The sequence below is a fragment of the Cataglyphis hispanica genome, chromosome 16 (genome assembly GCF_021464435.1).
Source record: "Cataglyphis hispanica isolate Lineage 1 chromosome 16, ULB_Chis1_1.0, whole genome shotgun sequence".
NCBI classification, from domain to species: domain Eukaryota; kingdom Metazoa; phylum Arthropoda; class Insecta; order Hymenoptera; family Formicidae; genus Cataglyphis; species Cataglyphis hispanica.
Genome location: NC_065969.1, coordinates 4087226 through 4108648, shown reverse-complemented (window position 1 = coordinate 4108648; position 21423 = coordinate 4087226). Strand labels below are relative to the sequence as shown.

Below are 21423 nucleotides of genomic sequence, written 5' to 3'. Positions count from 1 at the left end.
ATCGCGACATTCTACTGCTCGATTTTTTTACGTATAGTTGCATTTTAATAATAATAAATTAAATCGATTATAATTAGGTGAGGAGTATAAATATTTAATCAGAATTCGAAAATTGTATAATAATTTTTACATTTGACAGCTCTCTTTGACAAATGTACACTCTTTCCAAGATTAAATGAAAATGTCTGGTAAAATATACTTTGGCAAAGTATCTTAGATGACAATATTATATCTGGAATTATTCATCACGATTCGTCGAGATAAAATTACTTTTGAATTCGCATCGTTGATATTGCGCGATTTACGCCCTCGGAGATTATTCCGAGTAGAAAGGCCGTCGAAGTTGGTGGTGGCTCGATAAATTCTCTGCCATCGAACGGAATCGAAAGTGGGACGGCATAATCCCACCCAAAATCCATTCGTGGCAAGATTCATTCTTCAACCCTCTTGGTACAACAATGGCCGCTGCCGGTTCCGTTCCGAACATGATCCACTCCACTCCGCCGATCGTCTCGGTAAAATGGCTGTGAAGAGATTCGTCTTTCTTGTCCTGAACAAGAGCGATTAATGAGTATAGCATACATAAGGTCGTATAGGAAGCTTAGCATATTCTCGACAAATTTCGGTAAAAGAACACATGCGTTTAATCTTATTCTTAGTTGTTGTAATCTAGTTGAATCTTAATGCATTAAATAAATTATAGTCTTATATAATTGCAATATAATTTATTTCACTCAGATTTATTAAAATATTAAATATATTTAAAATTCAGAGAGAATAATATTATACTGTAAACACATGTATTTTTTTATCGGAATATATTCAGAATATATGATAACATTTGTATATTATGAACATCTGAAAATCTTTTGCAAAGAAACCAAATGCAAGAAAAAGTTAACATAATATAGATATACAGCTTTATTTCTAAAGTCAATTTATTCTGGATTTAATAAACAAGTTCAATAAAAGTGACGTTAATAATTTTGGATAGTTGACAAGTTATAATGTTTTCAATTAAAATAAAGTTTAAATCTTGTTAAAATACAATTTACGTGAGATTAAACGACGAAAAAATTTTCGTATCAAAATTGTCTTACTTAACATTAACCGTATATAAATGTCTAAGAAAAATGACTTATATGTTATTTCGGAGCTCTCTTCTGGAATTCTATTCTCGTTGCGATTTCATCTGCGTTGCTTCGCTCGTGCCAAAGCACATCTTCAATTAAAGACGGGTGCTACTCAGTCGAAGTCAATTTACCTGAGTGCCGACCGAGTCCGAGGGTAAGGAGGCGGTGTCGGAATCGTGCTGTATCAACACTAAAGTCGGTTGCCAACCGCCCGCGGCCGAAATCTACCGCGTGCCGATCCTCCCTCTTTCTCTCTCGCTTTTCCTCTCTATTTCTCTCTAGTCGGGTGGCCCCCTGGGTTGCGGGTTCTTACGCCACTGGGATCGATATCCCGGGAGGCCAAACAGTAAACAGCCGGTTGGTCAGGATGGAGTCGGTGGTGGGGCTGCATAACATGGTGGTACCTCACTTCCATCCCCCTGTACCACTTACCACCCGCGCCACCACCGACAAGCAGCGTGCGAGGGTACGAAAGGATGCTACCGCTGGTAGGAGGACGATGACGAAAGGAGGATAAGCTCCTGCGAAGTAGTCGTGACGCTTTGGGATTAACGAACGAACGGCGACGATGCGCGCCGATCTCACCGCGAAGGAGACCTCGGAATAGATGCTGCGCGATGTCCCAGTTTAACTTTGTGATGATGGAACATTTTTGGGAATTCCGTTTTATTTACCGAGAAAGAGGCTCTGTCGATTTCGACAGAGTGCATCTTGAGGATTGCGTTAAATTTTGTGCTATCTGCTGCGAGAATTTTTTTTTTTTTTTTTTTTTTCATTAAAGTGTTATTTAAATTTTTATGACAATCGAAAGTATGCCTATTTTTTTATATTTTTTTATAATATACTTATTTGAAACACAGTCCTAAGAATTAAAATTACTTTAATTAAGAAAAAATGGAGTACAGGAATTTCCTATATATTAAAAATATATAATATAGAGAATTTAAGACGTTAAAAAAATAATGATTAAATGTTTTAATACCTTAAAATCATAAAAATAAAAATAACGTCAATTTTGATAAATATTTTATTGGATGACCATGAGATATATATATATAGCCATATCTTACGACTATCGTTTACACGTATTTACATAACGCAATAATAAATTGGAATAACGGAAATGGAAGTTGGTAAAATCGTTGGCGAAACTCTCGGACTGCATATATCGTTAGATGCTCGCGGCAAAGAAAGTAGGAAAGAAAGTATTAATCGTCGTTATACGATCACCATGAAATTTGCGCGCGAATGAAAGGCGACTAATTTGTGGTGTGGTCGCCATGGAACGTCAATCTAATTTAATGTGAAAATTTGTGATCGTTTTTCTTTTTTAGGTAAACTTTACTTACAAAGCGGAACAAAAATAAAAAGAAAATGAGACTTTAATTTCAAATTTTTTTAAGCTTTCTTCGAGTTGGAACGCTTTACGTTCATCGACATTACATTTGAAAAAATTATCGCAAAGCTGATAAATCAGTCATAGGTATTAAATAAATTAGAAAAACTCATTCTTCGGGAAAATGCCCGATGTTGGCTTATGGATTTCCTGCGAGCGTTGATACCGGCAACACCAAAAGCGTCTCTCTGTGTAAGGGAAATATACTCCCTTTCTTCCCCCTCTACTAGCAAGAAACGCGCAAGAGGTTGACAAAGGGTTGTAGAGATTGGGCGTTAAGCACATCAACGCAGGTCGCCGAGGGTGGTTGACACGACGGAAAATAACCGGCTGTAATTCGCGAAATTGCGAAAACTTGGCGTGAAAATTATTTTTGCACATATTATACAAAGACACGTCGTCGTCATTTTGCGCATACGATTCTTCAATCTATAAAGCTGATTATGCGCCATTTAAATATTTACGACGCGAAGATATCTAATGAAACAATGTCGTTTTACATCGTAATTGCATGACGACGAGATGGTGTAAATCCGCAGAACGATGTGTAGACACAGTCCGTACCTTTCATGGCGCACTAAAAGCGACAAGATTTACGCTCTTAATAGACATTGTCGATTCTGCCGTTACGTTGATACCGCAAGCGGTTACGCCATTGGCTGCATAAAGGGGAAACGCAGCACCTCGGTAGTCAGTGGTGCTCAATAGCCTCGCTTATTTGACGTATTGAAAATTAAATGAATCTAAAGTCGCGTTGTATTCTTGCGAGCTGTCTTGCGAGAGCGATTAGAGAGGATTAAACGAAAAAGGCGTGAAATCGGGGATGTTGCTGCCGCGCCTTTCCGCGGATATAACTATGTAGAGCGAATTTCTCTAATCTGCCTCGTTTTTGCTGCGTCGATTTTGCGTGTAAACCATGCAGAAAAGTGTATTGCTAAGTAGACCGTACATAGCGATCGACCTCAGTACAGTCCGATGTCGTTATCTTCCGGCTCGATTGCGTTGATGCGATTATTTCGCAGCGAAACACTGTTATTTAGACGTTTCTCAGAAATCAAATCGAGATCGAAATTTTTAATGGAGCATTTCAAGGAAACTGATTCGCGAAAAATATTTCATCTTTCTCGCCTTTTTCTCTGTTCCTTTAAAACACTTCACTTTCTTTCGCATACGTGATCCATATATCGCGTCGCTTAGCAAAGTTTAGATAAAATATTTTGACACACGGGTGAGATTTTTCGCTCAAATATCAGATTCCAATCTAGAGATGGAACGTTGAATTGTATTCAAGATCATGTCCGAGTTTATCTGCCGGATCTCTGCAACGATTGATATTGGTAGATTACACGACTATCACCCTAGTAATCTCTCTCTCTCTCCCTCTCATTTTTTGCTGTAACTTTTTATTACGTCTGTTCTACATTTTCCCGCCGCTTTCCTTGTCTCACTTCGTGACATCGCTCCCTCGTTCTCTCGCATTTTTTTTTTTTTACAGTCACCGGCCTCTCTCTCACCCTTTATCAATCTTTCTCTCCTTCTATCTCTGCAACGTCCGTCACGTCTCTTTTCCACCTCTCCTCTTTCCATTCTTCTCTCTCTCTCTCTCTCTCTCTCTCTCTCTCTCTTGCCTCTCCTTTTTCTCTCTCCGGCTCCACACCTCTTCGCTTAATAATACACCAGCGAGAGCCACCCGCTACTACAACGATACACCGTCGGCACCGACAGTATGGCACACCACTTTATTGATCTTCTTTCCCCGCTTTCACAGGTTTCAACCCGAATTTTCTGCCGCTTTATGCAAGCATCGTACGCCCCGCTCGTTTACGCGCCCCTGCACTGGATTCATCCCTTCGCCGATAAATCGAACTGGCCTCCCGGCTATCCGAGATCTCACCGCTTTCGTAGTGAGATACCCTCGCGGCGTTTCGATTCCGCGCTATGTAGCATAATTCGATTTCGAAATGCTTGCCGTAACCGGTCGCTTTTTGACAGATCTAGCTCGCCGTGAAATTTCGAGCCCATTGCAAATACTGGTCAATTTGAGTCCTCGCTTGTTACGGAACGTTTCCATCAAGTTTTGTTTCACCGTCGCGCAAGAGAGAATGTATTTTATCGTTCAGATGACTATTCGTGAGAATATTTTTCGATTCGTCCCGTTAAAACAAACGGTTTTTGCAAATAAAGAACCACGTTATGCATCGCGTTTAGAAAAGAGCTGTTTAGAAAAGAGAAGCGAACGCATTGTAAAAGCGATTTATTGCATCTCTCAAGAAAAGGAAAGAAAGAATGCTAGGCGTGGGGAGGAAAGACGCTCGGAGAAAGGTAACATCACACGGTATGCGCGCGCCAAGCGCCAACGCGGGGAGGAAAGACCCGAGATAGCGAGATGTAATCGCGGTCTGGTTTCTGGGATCACGGGTGGCGTTCTCGCCGGTCGTCAAGGGTAAACACTGTTGCTCGTCTCCGAACGCCTCTTATCCTCCTCCGTCTCCTCTGAAACGCGTCTCGTCTGCCCCTCGCCCTTTCGGTTTCTCCTCCTCCTCCTCTTCGTCTTCCTTCGTCTTCTTAACAGCTCCCTACTTTTAACCACTCGAGGCAATGATTCACAGTGCACTCTCCATCTCGGACTATAACCCGAGAGTACTCGTTCGTTCTTATACTTGATATACCAGCTTATGTTGGCTGAAAACGAGCTAATTAGTATCATTGATATAATTAGCTAGAATTAGATTTTTCTTCTCATCGAGAGTAGTGACTTGTGTGGAAAACTTGATAGCGAATTTCCTCTTAATTACAAAATGAATAACACTTTTGGAGATATATGTATATTGGAAAGAATGATCTGTCATTAAAGAAAACCGTATGACATTAGTCAAATTTCGTTATGATTATAGATTTAACACAATACAGCATGAATAATGTTAGCTATTGTTTCGAAAGATGTTAACTGATAACATAGAACGATACAATTGTAAAAAAGTTATATATCAGTTGCTAGTCCGATGTAAAAAATTGCACAGACACATTATCGTGAATGATAATGCGCTCCGAGATAATAAGCGTACAGGAGACAATGACGAGCGAAATCATTTCATGGATTATTGCCGTGACATACTAGGAGAACGATGGTTAAATTTTTTTTTTCTCGTGACAACATGTATATGCGACTTACATATCGTCAACGATATAATCTGTCATGTGTTATATATGTCGCAATATTTCATATAATAATACTAATTTGCCTTTTAAAATTTGACATTTTTTAATTTTTTTTAATTGTCGGATAAAACAAAGACAAATATTTTATTATATGTTTTGATATTAAAATTAAGAAATTTAATTAGGACTTGATCAATTTGGATTGAATTCTGAAGAATTCCGAAGGGCTCATATATATATATATATATATATATATATATATATATATATATATATATAAGAATTAAAATATAATATATTCCTTCAGATAATGTAAACTTTCTTTATTTTTTTATTTCAGGTAAGTCATGTACGCTTGAATTATCATGAACGATATCCTTCATCTATCTACGATCTGCCATGCAAATGTAAGTTAATAAATTTAATTAAATTAATTCACGCGCGCACTTAGCTATCGCCGATGGCTTTGGAATCTTCTCGGTATATCGCTTACCGAGAACGGAACTGGTTAGTTGATGACGACTACGTGATCCGATTACGTAGACTCATGTCGATAGCAAAAGACTAGCGTTGCAGTGATATAAACAGTTCGTCGTTCACATATGCTCGTGTAAGTGTCTAAATGAAAACAAGTAGATAGAGTGGATGTCATTCCTAAGCAGCGGCTCTCATTAGCATCTGTCCTTCCGAGTACAATTGGCCTGATAACATTAATTTCCAATGCTAAGTATAGTGATAATTAAGCATTGAATTAAACACGTGATTTGTGATAAAGCCTGTTGCGAATTAATTAGAAAACATACTTTTATTATATTTACATATTTTATATATATTTTTACTTCAACGTACGCGTGTACAATATCAATCATCGTGCGTGCGCTTTTAGATAAAAAAAAAAAACGAGTATATCTCTATTAAATTTTTTTTTATATTTTTCTTATTCACTTTTTTTCGCTCCATTATTATTCTCGGTGCTTTATTATTGTTTCGCTCATTATAAATTTTATTTTTATGATATAAAAGTTTAACAGTTACGTGTATGTATGTATATATATATATATATATTTTAACAAACCAAGAAAGACTTGTTCGCATCATACGAAGACGTTACTTCTTTTATTTCCAACTCGTTTCCTAATGGCCTTCTTTCTCGTGCTCCGTCCTCCTCCGATCACCGACGCGACTCTTTGTTTGCCGGAGGAATTCGCTGACGGCAGGTTTCGCTGGAATCGCGCGATTACGACGCGCACGCCTCGAGATAAATCAGAGAGCAGTGCTTACGACGAGAGGTAGCGAGATGAGACTGAAACAGTGAACGCGTTCGTGCAATTCGATCTTCGCGTTTCATTCAAAATTTTTCTCCTTATCGATTCGTATAAATACACAAGAATACTCTTAATCGAGAGTAAAAAAAATGTAATTTGATAACGTCTTTGTTATTAGTCGAATATAAATAAAATGAATTGTTGAAATAGGATGATATAGGCTGCACGTTTTTCAATGCAAGATGCAAATGGGAAAAGTCGATGGTATCTTTATAAATAGTTATCGATTTTTTTTGGTCTCGAGTGATACGATTATTTATAGACGAACACGTGTCGCGTTAGGCATATATAGGTAATCCGTTAGTAATAAATATAGATCGCATATTTGCTGGAGAGTCGATATTTTAAAGATGGTATTACTAAAAGATCACATCCTGCGAGCATGTAACATTGTACGCGCTGACGCTCTCGGATGTGCGCGTTACGATATGTCGTGCGCAATATGCGACGTTATGCATGCAAAATTGGAATTGTTTCCTGTGATTAAATTACATGAGGCGCGGTAACGGCTTAACCCGTAGTTTCTTAAACGTCACGTAACGATGCTTGTATCGCGGAGATGTTGCACGATTCTCTTCGTATAACATAAACGATATTTGAGATAATTAATTCGAGATAGTCTATATTTTAATTAAATAAATCACAAGATATATATATATATATAGGGAGAGATAAATTTTGTCGTATTAAAAACGCTCAGAATTTTTTAATTATTTGTATAATATAAAGATTTTATTTAATTAACACATTTTTTCTACTTATCTAATATGTTCAGAAAATCGATACCTAATTCATTGTTTTATTATTTAAATTATTTAAAGTATTTTTTTTTAAATTACCATTGTCAAATCGAAACTGCGGTACAGAATAGATTCAGGAGTGAAAGAATTTGACAAGAGAGAGTGGCAAACAGCGAGAGGGGAAAACATGAGGAAAACCGTAAGAAGGTAGAGAATATACTGAAAAAAAAGAGAGAGAGGAAAAAATGCGGGTGGATTTTACAGATCAGCAAAAGAGACGGCATCGACCTCGCAACCAACTCATCGCCTTTGTCCTCCTTGATCTGTTTCTTTATTTTTTTTCTCTCTCCGGATTCTTTTCACATTCTTTTTCCGCTATGCCACGTCTCATGCGAGTAAAATGGATACACGGAAAGTATCGCACGCGTAAAAACGAGGAGAAAGGATGAATCCTCCCCGTCTTGCTCGTTGTTTCGAACTCAGTTGATTCCGAGAGGAAGGCTTTCTGATTCAAAAACATGTTCGATGGAGCGTGTATTAGCCGGAAGTAACGCGAAACTTGGTTCTAGCTGAAAATGAAAATTACATTTGTATCCCGCGGACGTTTTATCCCATCGGCGACTGAGGCAAAAATCCGAGCAGAAATTTTGATAACACGCTGACAGATTTCGAAGAGAGAGCGCTTTTTGCCAGTGGACAGGAAGGAACGTGATTTAATCAAGTTTTTGACGTTTCCATTGACTTTCTGTACACAGACAAATATCATGCCACCGCTTCTGTAAAAATCTAGAGAGCCTGAACCAGAACCTACTATATTCTTCGTTAGATGTAGTAAATTAAATTATACTAAAAAGCGCGATTTTTTTTCGCATTTCTCTAGTTTTCGACGAATTAAAAATTATAAATACACGATCGATCTTGCAATTATCGATTCATCATAAATCAATACAAACGTTATTTTTTCCAATATTGACATTTTACACCATTCATTAAACATCCACGATGGTCCGTTCCTTAACGAAGAAATGTACTTGCTACATTATTTTCGGTTTTCCAGAACCTGGCATACGCATTTGCTTATCTTTATTGTAGCCGCGAATCGGGTCGTATTTTTACAGTTGGCCTTCAGCCGTTCGCGGCTCGTATATCTGTAACGTAAACATCGATAGCCGGAGTCGCGCGGCGTCGTCATAAATGTTTACAATCGACCTTCGATCGTATAACGCGGTTCGTTTACTTCGCGACCACCGATCGGCACGTATCGCGTGAAATACTTCGAGGAAGAAACTTAGCCAACAGTAACGGAGAAGATAATCACGATTTCGCGTCACGGTGCCGCGATTGCTCCAGAGTCGTAAACTCCTCTCGAGAAAGAGATCGCGCTCGCTCGCACATCGCCTCGAGATTCAACGAAAGCCGATGCGATGTCGTCTCTTATCGCGGAAGATCATCTTACGTTAACAGAGGTTACATTACGTCGTCGTCTGTCCTCCGTTTTTCACGAACGCTTTGCGACATGATTTTCGGTGTCGCGTTGTTCGTTCGCGCTGGACGAAGATGAGGCGACGATGATATATATGTGGGATTGCATCAGATGTTTGTTTCGAAAGTGGGAGTGCGACTCTGGTTTCGAAACATAATTTTTTTAGTCAGACCTACAAGGATATAAACTATATGATGTTGTATATGTTTTTTCCGGCAAAATTATTTGGAAATTAGACTTTATTCAATATAAATTTTATACAAATATATATTCCGAGAAAATATAAAAGAAATTGAAACGAAAACTTTGGCGAGCTATAAGAAAGAGAATGGTGAACGGCGTAGGTGGCTTATACTGCGAAAGATCGCCTTTATGGCGCCGCGTTAGACTTTTAATTAAAAGCCTCAGTGTCCTCCGCTGTCCGCGTAGTATTATCGTCACGTTCCTGCGGGACGTTTGCGTGCCATCCAGCAATTTTACTTCTCATTTACGGAGTATATACCATGGCAGCGTACTCGCAATCGCGAGTAATATCCGCATCGCAATTATTCGCCCCGTCATTCAGCGCCTTGCATCCTGCGGTACACCTCGTCGTTTAATTATCTATTGACAAATAATCGCCTTTCTATCGGTTATATTAGCATAAAGTGGCCGCGCAGCCGTAGTAATCGCGCGTGTCGCGGTTAATCACGCGCGTGTTGCGCAATTGGAAGCTTATCTCGAATGCGCGCATGCGTATGGCGGAAACGTCCAGGCGAAAACTTGATATTACAGCGCATCTCCCCCCTCTCTCTCTCTCTCAGTCGCTACATACATCCTTCGTGTGTGTATATTTCTTTAATCTCTCAGTCTCTTATTTCGCAACAACGACGACGTATCGTTATCTTTCCTCGGCACGAGAGAGAACCACTGGCTAATTCACGGCATCATCGTTCGCGCGTTGCATCGCCGCCGCCGTCTCGGGGTCGTCGTGTCGGATGAGCACCACTGGGACGGATTTGTAGTAAGTGTAAGCAGAGCGGTACAGATGCGTCCTCGCCGCACTCGGCGTCCGCGCCGCGCCCGCTTCCGCGCGATCCCCCGGTTGAATCCCGGCGTACTGCGAAGCCGCGCGATGACGCAACGGCCAAGTGGAGGAGGTTGTTGGAAGTATGTGTGTATATACGGGCGCGATGTCGCGCGAAATGCGCCTGTGTAAAAGCTCCGGCGCGATCAGCTGCGCGGGAGGCCTCGTAAGTCGCTCTTGCGACTATGTCGCTTTCCATAACTTATATATATATATATATTTTTTTTTTAATTTTTCACGCAATTTTTTCTTTCTAGAAATTTTTAAAAACGATGTTGCGTTAACGATTAAATATCAATGTTTAGATTCTTTCGAAATAATTGTTATTGGAATGCATTAATATTGTCATGGTTGTCAAAACAATTATTTCTTTGATAAATGTTATTGCAAAGAATCTGAGGGGGTGCGATGAGAAATACGGGTAAAATAACAATCTTAATTTTTATTTAATACTTGGATCGTTTTTAAAATTAACTTAAAATATCGTCTTTTTTTATTTTATCGAAATTAACAAAGAAATTATCGCGTTTTGAATGATACGGACACGATAACAACTTAAATGATTAAAATAACGTTCCTAGTATACTGACTGTTTCGCAGCGTGTACTATCAGAGCGATATACACCGGTCGTACGCAGTTACGGTACACCCACGGTAGTTGAAGCGAGAAGGAGAAGTTCCCCGGAGGGCGGAGGGACGGCGGGAGGGAAGTCTATAAGATTCGTTCTAGAAGTCGTAGTGTCGGGTGGCATCGGACAGACAGCCGGCGGCCTCGGCTGCAGATCAGAACGAGTGAGGCGCGGTGGAGACTCCGTGTCGAAGTGCCTCGGATCGGTCTGAGAGAGGACGAGCCGAGTCGAGCTCGACCGAATGTAGCCGACGAACGCGTCTCTCGCGTGCCTCCCCGCGAGAGAGTAGCCCAGGGCCTCTCAGCGGTCGGTCGCAACGCACGTAGTCAGTGGCTGACGACTTCTCGGGGCGTCAGGTTCTATGTATCGAGGGAGGTCCGTTGTCGCTTCGCGTCTCCTGGTCTTGCCACGTGCGTAGCGCGAGACAAGCCCCAACATACGCGAGAGCATTGCCGACGAGACGCGTCGCGAGATGTAACTCTGTAGCCCGATAATTTGGATCTCTCACGAGAGATCGACCTCTTGGCAAATGCAATCACGTGGAACAGATAGTTAATGAAATTTACGGAAGCGAAGAGCGAGAATAATTCGATGAGAATTCGTGTCGGTGTATCAGTTTTTTTCAGCGATCGTAGTGAGTACTCTTGTCGTGGACGATGATATATCCTTTTCGGATAACACATTAATTCGGTGAACGAATGAATTGTTACGACAAAACTTAACCGAAGGTTATTGGCATCGCGCGCGAAATGGACCTCCGATAAAATCTGACAGTTCTCGAATCTAAAACGTGATGTAATCGTCGATAAAACTTTGACAAGGTGTGTTATTTTTTTGTAAACACTCGAGAACGAAGAGCAAAGTATTCGACGCGACAGGAGATATGCGAACGTTACGATGTTAAAATGTTTAAATTTATCGCAATAACTTGAAGTACTTATCGGGACTTTCGTTAGCAACTCTTATCGATACTACGAGAATAATCTGACCGTGCAACGTAAATATTATGAATGCACGGATCTCTCGATCGAGCGAATCGATTTCGGATTATCATGCCGGCACGTCGTGGCCAATGCAGCGTCGTTGTAATCGCATGACAACCTTGAATGACACGCGCGGGAAAACTACGGAACGGAACCTCCGCTCGACGCTAAAGCCATCGCTCCACCCAAGTATAACAAAAGTGAAATTTTAAGGCAACGAGAATAATGCAACGCGAATGCATCAATCGCGAGATAATATCGAAAACGAAGATAGAAGAATCTAATTTAAGAGATGACAAGGAAAATATGTGTTTCTTGAAATACCGAAAAGAGTCGAAAAACGTAGTGAACGAATAACGAGAAACGAAGAAACGAGAAGATTGACGGAAAAAGAGAGAGGGAGAGAGACGGGAAGAAACGTGCGGTGGAAGAAAACGGAAACGCGGAGAAGGGGAGGGAGATATAGAGATTTCTGGGCACGCGCACTTCACCTGCTAGCGTGTAGTGGCACGCGCCATACTCACCGCCTCCTCCCTGCCACCCCCGTCGTCACTCCACGCTGCACCCCTCTATCTCTCTTTGCCCACCTCATCCATTCTCTCCTGTTTCTCTCTCTCTCTCTCTCTCTCTCGCACGCGCGCCCTCCTGGCGCTATCGCCGTGTTCGTCGCCGCTTTCCTCCCCCTCTCCCGCGGGAATCCCCTCCCGTGTTCCTCTCTCACGCGTGCCGCGGCCACGAAGAGGCCGGGACGCGCGGGAGTCAATCGCTCGCGGTCTTCGACAGGGCGAGCACCCAAGGTCCTTGCACTCCTCTTCCCTTCTCAGTGCGCTTCAGTTGGCGAACGTTTGCCAAGTCTCTGTCTCTCGGCCTATTGAACTAATATCGGCGACGATCTTGGCGAATAGAACGTTTTTCCTTTTTTTTTTTTGTGTGAGATTTTTCCTTCCTCGCAGCAATCTCACACGTGTATATCATCATAGAGAGTTAGAGAAAGAGGAAAAGGGACAAGCGACAGCAAGATAAGCAACCATAAACAACGTTATTCCAACTTTCTCGCCCGGCATTTGTGCCGTAATTCGCGAGTGCACAAGTGCTCCTTGACGGCTGATACGGGAGTGCTTACGTTTCGTTCGTTTCGTTAAAGAGACATAGCGATTATTCTGCTCTCTCGTTGGGCGTCGAGAGGCCGAGACGCCGCACGACGAGAGTCGTCAACCGATGTTTGCGTATGAAAGAATCCGGTCGCCTACCTCCGTCTCATCCTCCTTCTGCTGTGCGTCTGCTGCGAGGGGGGGGACGCGCGCGATCTCTGTATTGTAAACCGAGTGAGCAAAGGGGAAACGGAGAGAAGGACGACGACGACGAAGACGACAACGACAACGACAACGACGAGGAGAGTCGTACGAGCGAGGCGCGCGAGGAAAATACGAACGGGACGACACACACGTTGGGACGACGAAAGGCGGGAAAGAAGAAGACGCGTGAGAAGAAGGCAGGAAACGGAAAAGAGCGGAGTCCACGATATAGAGGGGGAAGCGACGCGTGCTTAAACGCGTCGTTCCTTCCAACGTCAGACGAAAATAGCCTCGCGAGACTAAGGTAGGCGCGAACACAGACGAACGAACGAAACATTGATGACGAAGGAGGGGAGGACGAACAAGAATGCGAGGCCGATATAACAGTCCGTCGCGTTTTGTGCTGTGCGACAAGTGGTGATTGGAATCAACGACGATTCTCTCAGCGATTAGAGAGAGAGAGAGAGAGAGAGAGAGAAAGAGAAAATTTACGCTGAACGCGGATTGTCAGCACTTTTTGGTATCGTGGTGACGGTGTGGCGGCTTTCCCCTCCGCCAGGAGAGTTGACGTTTGACGTGCGAGCGATCAGCTGTTCGCCGGAGCGCGCGAGAAGCCCACGCGTGACGTCGTGCGAGAACCGAGAATCCGCGCCGCGTATTCCGCGTCGCCGTTCAGAAAACCACCTGTTGACGATTTACGAGGGAAAATCGAAGCGCGCGGTCGCGCATCGTCGCGATTTTCTTCGTTCTGTGTTCATCCGTTCTCACGCTCGATCGAGATCACGTTGTCAAGAGACTGTTTTCTGGAACGAAAGCGTGTGCGATACGAGACGATAACGCAAACATCGGTAGGAAACGGCGTGTTTTCTTGATGTGTTAGAAGGACGAGAATTGTGTGAATTTGTCAAGACTGTTTTTCTAAAAAAATATTCTTCAAAAAACAAACTGTCGTTTTTTTTTGCAAAAAATGTAAATTTTTATTAAAAGAATCTTTGTGTGATAAATTGTTTTTTGAAAAATTATTAAAGTGCGAGACTGTATGTCGCACGTTGTAGAGACGTTTCGCATCACGTCAATTGTTTTTTACAATCGGTGTGTTATCGTCGATACGTATCTGTCGCCGACTCTATATGAGAACTCGAGTGCAGAGGTCAGGAAATAGCTAGCGAACGATACGCGACGTATACGCACACACATATGCGTGAGCAAGGTCGAAAGAAATACTTCTTAGTGTTCTCTCGGTGAGAGGATCGGTGACTTAAGTGAAGAAGCGATACGCCGAGCGACAAAAAAAAATTCTGCAATACGCATGCATGGAAATAACGTCGACGTGTTAATGCATATCGACGGCAATAGCTAGTCAAATTGTTAGATGGGCATTATATATACATTTGACGGACGATCGATATAAAATCAACGCTACGTTCCGAGAGTCTGAACGAGGTACGAAAGACTCAAGTGACATTCAACAGCAACGAGTGCACGGACATTAATTAAATAAAGACTCTCCAATGCAGTTTATCGCGCTTTTTCCACGGTTCCAGAGTGGCATTTAGCTCTCATTCGATGTCATGGAGATAACGATATAATCAAATCAAACGCGCGAGCGAGCTAGACCCGGACAAGTGTATTGTTCGTTTGTGTGGACATACGTTTTTGACGCAAACAACGTTGACTTCTTAACAGCCATTCGTCACAGTTGGCGATTATTCAAGAACATTTAACAGATATATCGGACGTTGTGACAACGCAAAAAAAAACGGTGACGCGTATCGTTGTAAGCGAGTGAAAGAAAGATGACATTCAAGTTTCGTTGATATCTACGATCACCACGAAAAAGTGTCTCGACAAGCGTTTTTTAAAGCAGATAACATTCTGCTGCGTTGAAACTACGACACAGAGAACGCAAGACTTGGAGGGGCATGGTAGGCCCCCCTCAGCCAGGGCCTCAGGCCCGGGTGGCCTCTCTATGAAAAGAAATCTTCCTTCTACCACGTCGTTCATGCCACAATAAATTACCTGGAATGATGGTATGTGTTTGATTTTTAAATATTAGAATTTATTTAAAATGTGTAGTAGAATATGAACATGTCGGCAAATAAGAAAGAATGTTTAATTCTCAATTTTCCTCGAATCAATATGCATGCATTTTAACGCTTATCTTGCAGCTTATATCGATTTGCTCGCGTCAAGTGTTTTGATATTAGATTAAAACGGATATTTATTTGGCGGTAAGAAGAAGACGCGTTAAAGATTTGCGATATTTCGCGTTCTCGCGTCCGTTTCCTGTCCGTCTTCCTCTTTCACAGATACAAAGAAACCGGAAACTGCTGACCGTCGTAACTGTATTACGCACCGTACAGAGAAAGAGAGAGAGAGAGAGAGAGAGAGGGGCCCCCGCTGTCCGTATTGAAATCGCGCCTTGTGTCTCTCGGAGCATAACACACAGGTGCATCCGTACCGTAAGTTTGCATTGCAACACCGCGCGCGACTCCCCTCTCCCGTCAGCTGAATAGCAAGAGAGAGGAAGAAACGTTTGTTATTTCGACGAGCGTTTATTCACATCGTTGTAACATTGCCACTTTGAAATTACACTCCGACACTCGAAGGTTTTCGATCATGTGTCATATTTTCGTTTACGCATCACGCTCGATTGCTTTTATTATTTCGCCGATTTAATTGATTCATAATAGCAAATAGCGAATAAATTAGATAAAATCGGAGAAAGTTCCGCGACGATACGAGATAAATTGTTTCCTGGCGATCGAGATGAATTGAAGCGAATAAAAATGACTCACTCTCCTAATTTCGTTCACGCCTCATTGTTATAAATATCAGCTTTATTTCTGTCGCTTGTATTTTCTGATTTTTATTTTTTCGGGATAATTGAAATCTTTTTTTTTTTTTACGAAGCTGCATTTAAGTAGACAATTGTTTTGCAAAAATTATCGTGTGTCTAGTCACAATTAGCCAAAATAAAGGATTAGAAAAATGGCAGCCTGCAAATATCACGACATCATAAATTGATAAAATCCTATGAGACGAATAACGCGAGTTTGAGAAGGCCAAGGGTCCTCCTCACGTAACGAGAGAGAGAGAGAGAGAGAGAGAGAGAGAGAGAGAGAGAGAGAGAGAGAGAGAGAGAGAGAGAGAGAGAGAGTTAATTTCGCCGATTAAACTTAACGTTGTTGGTTCTCGAACGGGAGAGTCTCTCACTCGCGGGAACGCCCTAGGGGGAAAGCCTGCATGCGCACACGTAGATGACAATAGATTGACCGTCATCTAACGGCATTCTGGTAGTCGGATGACCGATAATAGGGGCATCCCATTGCGCGCAGCTCGCAGACATTCCGCGCGCTCTCCCTCTGTCCCTGATGCACCGGTTCCGTTGCACTAATGACCGGTTCGCGATCCGGGGCGTTAGTCGACGGAATCGGCGAGTCATATATAGCGGCGTGGCGTACCGTTCCTCTGCGTCCTCCGGTATTTTCCACAGCCTTCTATGATCGCAATCGTCATCGCTTCCCCACTGATTTGTTTCTCGTTTCTATGACCTTCGTCAAGCGCGATGTACAGGCGTTCGTGCCATAATTTAAAAATATTGACACACAAGTTTAAGATCAAAACTCTACGGAAGCACCTTTTCGTAATAACGGAAATTAATCGTGAATTATGTCGTAGAATCGACTTAATTATATATTGGTATTTAATATTAAAATATAAAAAAAAATATATATATTATATAATTGTTGGAAACTTGTATGTTGGAACTTTGCGAATGCTAATTGAATTCTGAGTAAAAACGCAACGTGAAAATCTCTTCGGCGCATTCCGTTATCTTCCGCGTTTCACCGACGAGTCAAAATTAGTCTAGCGATATTAACGTAACTGTGCTTTCAGCGTTGCTTGCTGGGTTCTAGTTCATAGTTATTATCTGTGTAAAGCTAGTCCGCTAGTGGCCAATCTATATTACAATGTTCATTGAGAGAGATTTCTCTTATATTATTTCTTAAATATTGTTTGCAATTTTCACTCAAAAAAATAAACTAATAGATTTAATTAGGCATTAAATTTTAGCAAAAGTCGCAATTATTTTTACATTATATACAAATAAAATTTACATTACTCCAGATATATTTTAGAGTTGTAAATATCTAAGAATTAAATTTTAGTTGTATCTGAATCGCGAATCTCGGATCGAAAAAATCGTGTATCGACCTGCGAATTAACGGCGTAGGATTAAATTTGCGGGCGAGCTGTTAAATTTGCGGGCGAAATGGCAGGGGATAGTTTCTAGTTTACGCGTCGTGACGCGGCATCCCGTTTTCTGACGTGTCATAACAGGGGATTAAGCCTCGCACGGACGGTCGGCTCATGGCTGCACGTCGGAATTATTTATATCACTTGATTACGCGCCGCGCGCGCGCTCCGAGCCTCGCCGAAGCGACCAGCGGAAACAAACGAGCCGGCGAAGAGATGGAACGGATCGAGCGAGGAGAGAGAGAGGGCTTTTCCTCTCCCGTCACATCGTCTTGGTGAGCGCGGATCTCGCTCCATCGACGATCGATGACGACGCTGCAGCCAACAGCGTTGTTGTACATACACGCTCGGTCGTTATCGGCGATGTCAGGAGCGCGATAACGAGAACGACAATTCGCGTATGACGCGTAATGACATTGAGGAAAATCGGTGCGTATATATCTCTCTCGTTTACGGTCCGTTTGAACGACGATTATTCGACACGGAATTTCGGATCGTCCTTGGGGTCATCTTTTAATAGAAAATTTAAGCCGCGATTGTATCGATACGAAATCTGCGCTGTCATTGCGTAGATTTGATCGAGATTTAATTGGATTGTTTGTATTAAAATTTAATGAAAATTGAAAAAAGATTATAAGGTTTTCAATTAAATTGTAACATTGAATCTTCGCAGCTAAATTAAATTTCTGTGCTTTATATTCAACACTGGCCATTATATTTTGAATCGAAGGAGAGAAGACTATCGACTAACATACGGAGCTGGATCGTTACTTTACGGCAGAAATAGAGCGTGTTGCCAAACAAGCAACGGATCCGCCGGTTAACCGCGATAAATTATTTTGGTGACGAATGGATGCTTTGAAACCACGTTCAAATCACCGCGCTATTATCGATATTATTATTACGTCTTCGGTTTGATCAGAATTGCCGAGAAAGCTGAGATCACTTCTGTTAATCATTTTAAACTTTATTATAAGATCCAATGGTCGTGTGCTATTCTATGATTGAGTTTGGCCAATGCGAGGTCTGTGCCGATTTACGTCAATCGTCACGGTACGTTACAACGATTTGTCTTGACTCCACGTGCGTGCGTTTTTGGAAAGAAGCGTGTGTCGTCGAAATTCTTGATTTGGATCACAAAAATACTCGCTCGATGACCTTGGGTACACTTTAAACGGGAATCCGATGTTTCGCTCTCTTCTCTTTCTCTTTCTCTCTCGGCGATTCTGTCGATAGTCTTCTGTGGGTGTCTGTAAAAGATATATTTAGTCTGCGCATCGAAGAAAGAGAGACAGAGAGAGAGAGAGAGGAACGAAGATGGTCGATGCAGCGGCGGGAAGGGAAAGAGAGAGTCTAAGAGGAAGGGATAATCGCGAAGAGAGAGAGAGAGAGAGAGAGAGAGAGCCATCCGAAATAATCATGATTCGTGACTCGCACGCATTAATGTTATCGCGTATAGCGCGGATACGCGACGGATGTACATTCACGACAGCATTATTTACGGCTCTCTTTTTTTTCGCGCAAACGCATTCTTTTTTCCTATTTTTCCTGTTTTCTGCAGCTACGACAGTATGCGTTGATTTCTTCTTCTCTTCTTTTTGCGGAATTGTATCATATTTTATCTTTATGCGTTTTTCTATACTTTACTTTTTATCACAATTCTATACGTTTTAATCAATTTTCATAGAATGTTATGCAGGTTATTATGAATATATATATATTTTTTTGCTTTTTTTGTTTTGCATAAAGACTGATATTCGTATTTAAGAAAATTGCAGAATGCATAAATTATTAATCAAAAAATTATTTATTTGCATCAATCTTGTTGAAACGAGTATGTTGCTTTTATTTCTGTCATCTTTTGTCGGAAAATGATAGAAAAGGGAATGATGTTGCGCACCGGTACGCACAATTCGCCATGAGAGAAGCGCGCACGGTTTATGACGCGATAAAACTCCGCGTTTCTCAACTAATTTCCAACGTGACGAAAAGTCGTTCCGGCCATGAATTCACGCGCGCCCATGTCCAGAAATACCGCCCGCGCAGCGTGCGAGAATTTCTGGTTTCAGTTTTCTGGACTTTGGCCACGCCGCTTCGCTCTCGCTCTCGTCCGGTAACGGAGAGATATTTCGAGGAAAGAAGCGAGAGAAAGAGGCGGCGATCGTGCACCTCCTTGACGGCTTTTGCGATAGCTCCCACTTTCATGGAGATCGACTGAATTCATTATTCGCGCGCATCTTTGGCGCATCTCGTTCATGCATCATCGCCTACGCTTATTTATATAGAAGGCCACGGAATTATCGCTCCTTTACTTTGAATCTCTCATGGAATGTTTGCCGGAAATTGTTATTTAATGAATATTTAATCGTAAAGATATCAATTGTTAAATTTGACGAAATAATTTTCTGATGGAAACAAAGTAGATGTCGATAAAATAGATGTATTTGAAGAAAAATTTATATAATAAATTCTTTGATCTAATGTAGGAAAAGCATAAGGTGGAATTTAACTTTTAAAAATAATTTTAACTTTTAAAAATAATTTTAACTTATTAAAATAATGACAACTATAATATTTTTAAGCGAAGAACCAAATCCTAGAGAGAAATCGTATAATATCTTCGCGTTATTCGTGGTCGATCTTCACGGGCCGTTGGACGATATCTCGGTTCGCGCGCGGGGCGTTAAAGTGGCAGCTCGTCTTTAAATCAAATCGAGAGCGGTCGCGATGCGATGCGCATAGCTGGCGTGGCTGTGTTGCGAAAGCGCGGAGTCGTAAAGACGCATTATTGGCTCTCTTTCTCTCCGCGCCGCTCCATCTCCGTTTTCTCTTCCCTTCGCGAACTCGTAGGTGACGAGGGGTACGGATAGAAATGGGTTGTGCGAGGGTGCAGGCTTGCGAGAACGAGGTGGTTGTCGGTGGAGAAAGAGGAGGAGAAGAGGTGGTGGACGAGAAACTCGTTTTCATGGTGAGGGGCTCGGCACAAGCAGGTTCGCCTTTCCTTCTCGCCAGGACTTGAGCACCGAGAGAGAGAGGAGGAAGAGAGAAGGAAGCGAAAGAGGGTTATATGGTTCAGAGCAAGGGGTAGAGAGAGAGAGAGAGAGAGAGAGAGAGAAAGACGAACAGAGAGAGATCGAGTAGGACAGTGAGAGGAAGAGGGAAGGTGAGAGGGCGGGAAAAGAGGGTCGTCGAGCTTGCGGAGGGTGGAGGACGCGTAAAACCTCCGGCCGCAGATCGATAGGAAGGTCGGAGGTGTGTCGTGTCTGTTAGACTTTGGCCTGAACTCGCGGCGCGTTCGGCTACGTATACCGAGTCCGCATGTATCGCTTGCGCTTTGTCGCTCCCGCTTTTACCCTTCACGGCTATATCCATTCGGCACGACTTGGGAGACCGACGATCGAGTTTGCGAATTCGCGGCTCGTCCATACTTTTCTCTTGAATCACCACTTGGCGATTATTCAAAACGCGCTAGCAGTCGTGACGCGATTCTCTTCGATAGACTTTGCCTTGTCTTAACAATCTTCCGGATTTTTTACTAATGATTCATTTTATTATCGATTCTTGAAAAAGGCAACAATTTTAAAAAGTTTGAAAATTATATAAATTTTTTAATTTTTAATTGAACGGATTTTTAAAAAATACTATACACTCAGGAAAAAAATTATTATATGAAACAGCCTATAGGTGAATAATAAATTCAAGGAATGTTTGCAATCACGTATTGCTCGAAGACGCGACAAGTTTCGAAATCGATAATCAAGCATGCGACTTGGATTGTTTGCGTCATCGTAAGACAATAATAATTATAGGTACATATACGTAGTGTTGTCTGGTCGAGTTATATCCTTAGTAAGGCTTCCGTAATACTTAATCGATAATATCGTATCGCTAGGTATATTCTTGTATTTCTTTCTCGACCACCTCGATGCGGATTACGCGGCATTACCTACATTC

The 21423-nt window shown here is 41.9% G+C and overlaps 1 protein-coding gene across 6 annotated transcripts in view; it reads left to right on the top strand.

Annotated features, from left to right (window-relative positions):
• The window catches only part of LOC126855503 (neurogenic protein mastermind), a 141716-nt gene that overhangs the window by 60955 nt on the left and 59338 nt on the right, over nucleotides 1-21423 (top strand). For 2 of the 6 annotated variants that reach the window (XM_050603210.1, XM_050603209.1), the window contains exon 3: nucleotides 6029-6095. The exons of 2 other annotated variants lie outside the window; for them this stretch is intronic. In XM_050603210.1, the coding sequence (XP_050459167.1) occupies nucleotides 6054-6095 (42 nt within the window). In that variant the 5' untranslated portion in view covers nucleotides 6029-6053. Of the gene's footprint in view, nucleotides 1-6028; nucleotides 6096-11241; nucleotides 15240-21423 lie in introns of those variants that run through there. 2 more of the 6 variants (XM_050603212.1, XM_050603213.1) reach the window with 2 other exon arrangements.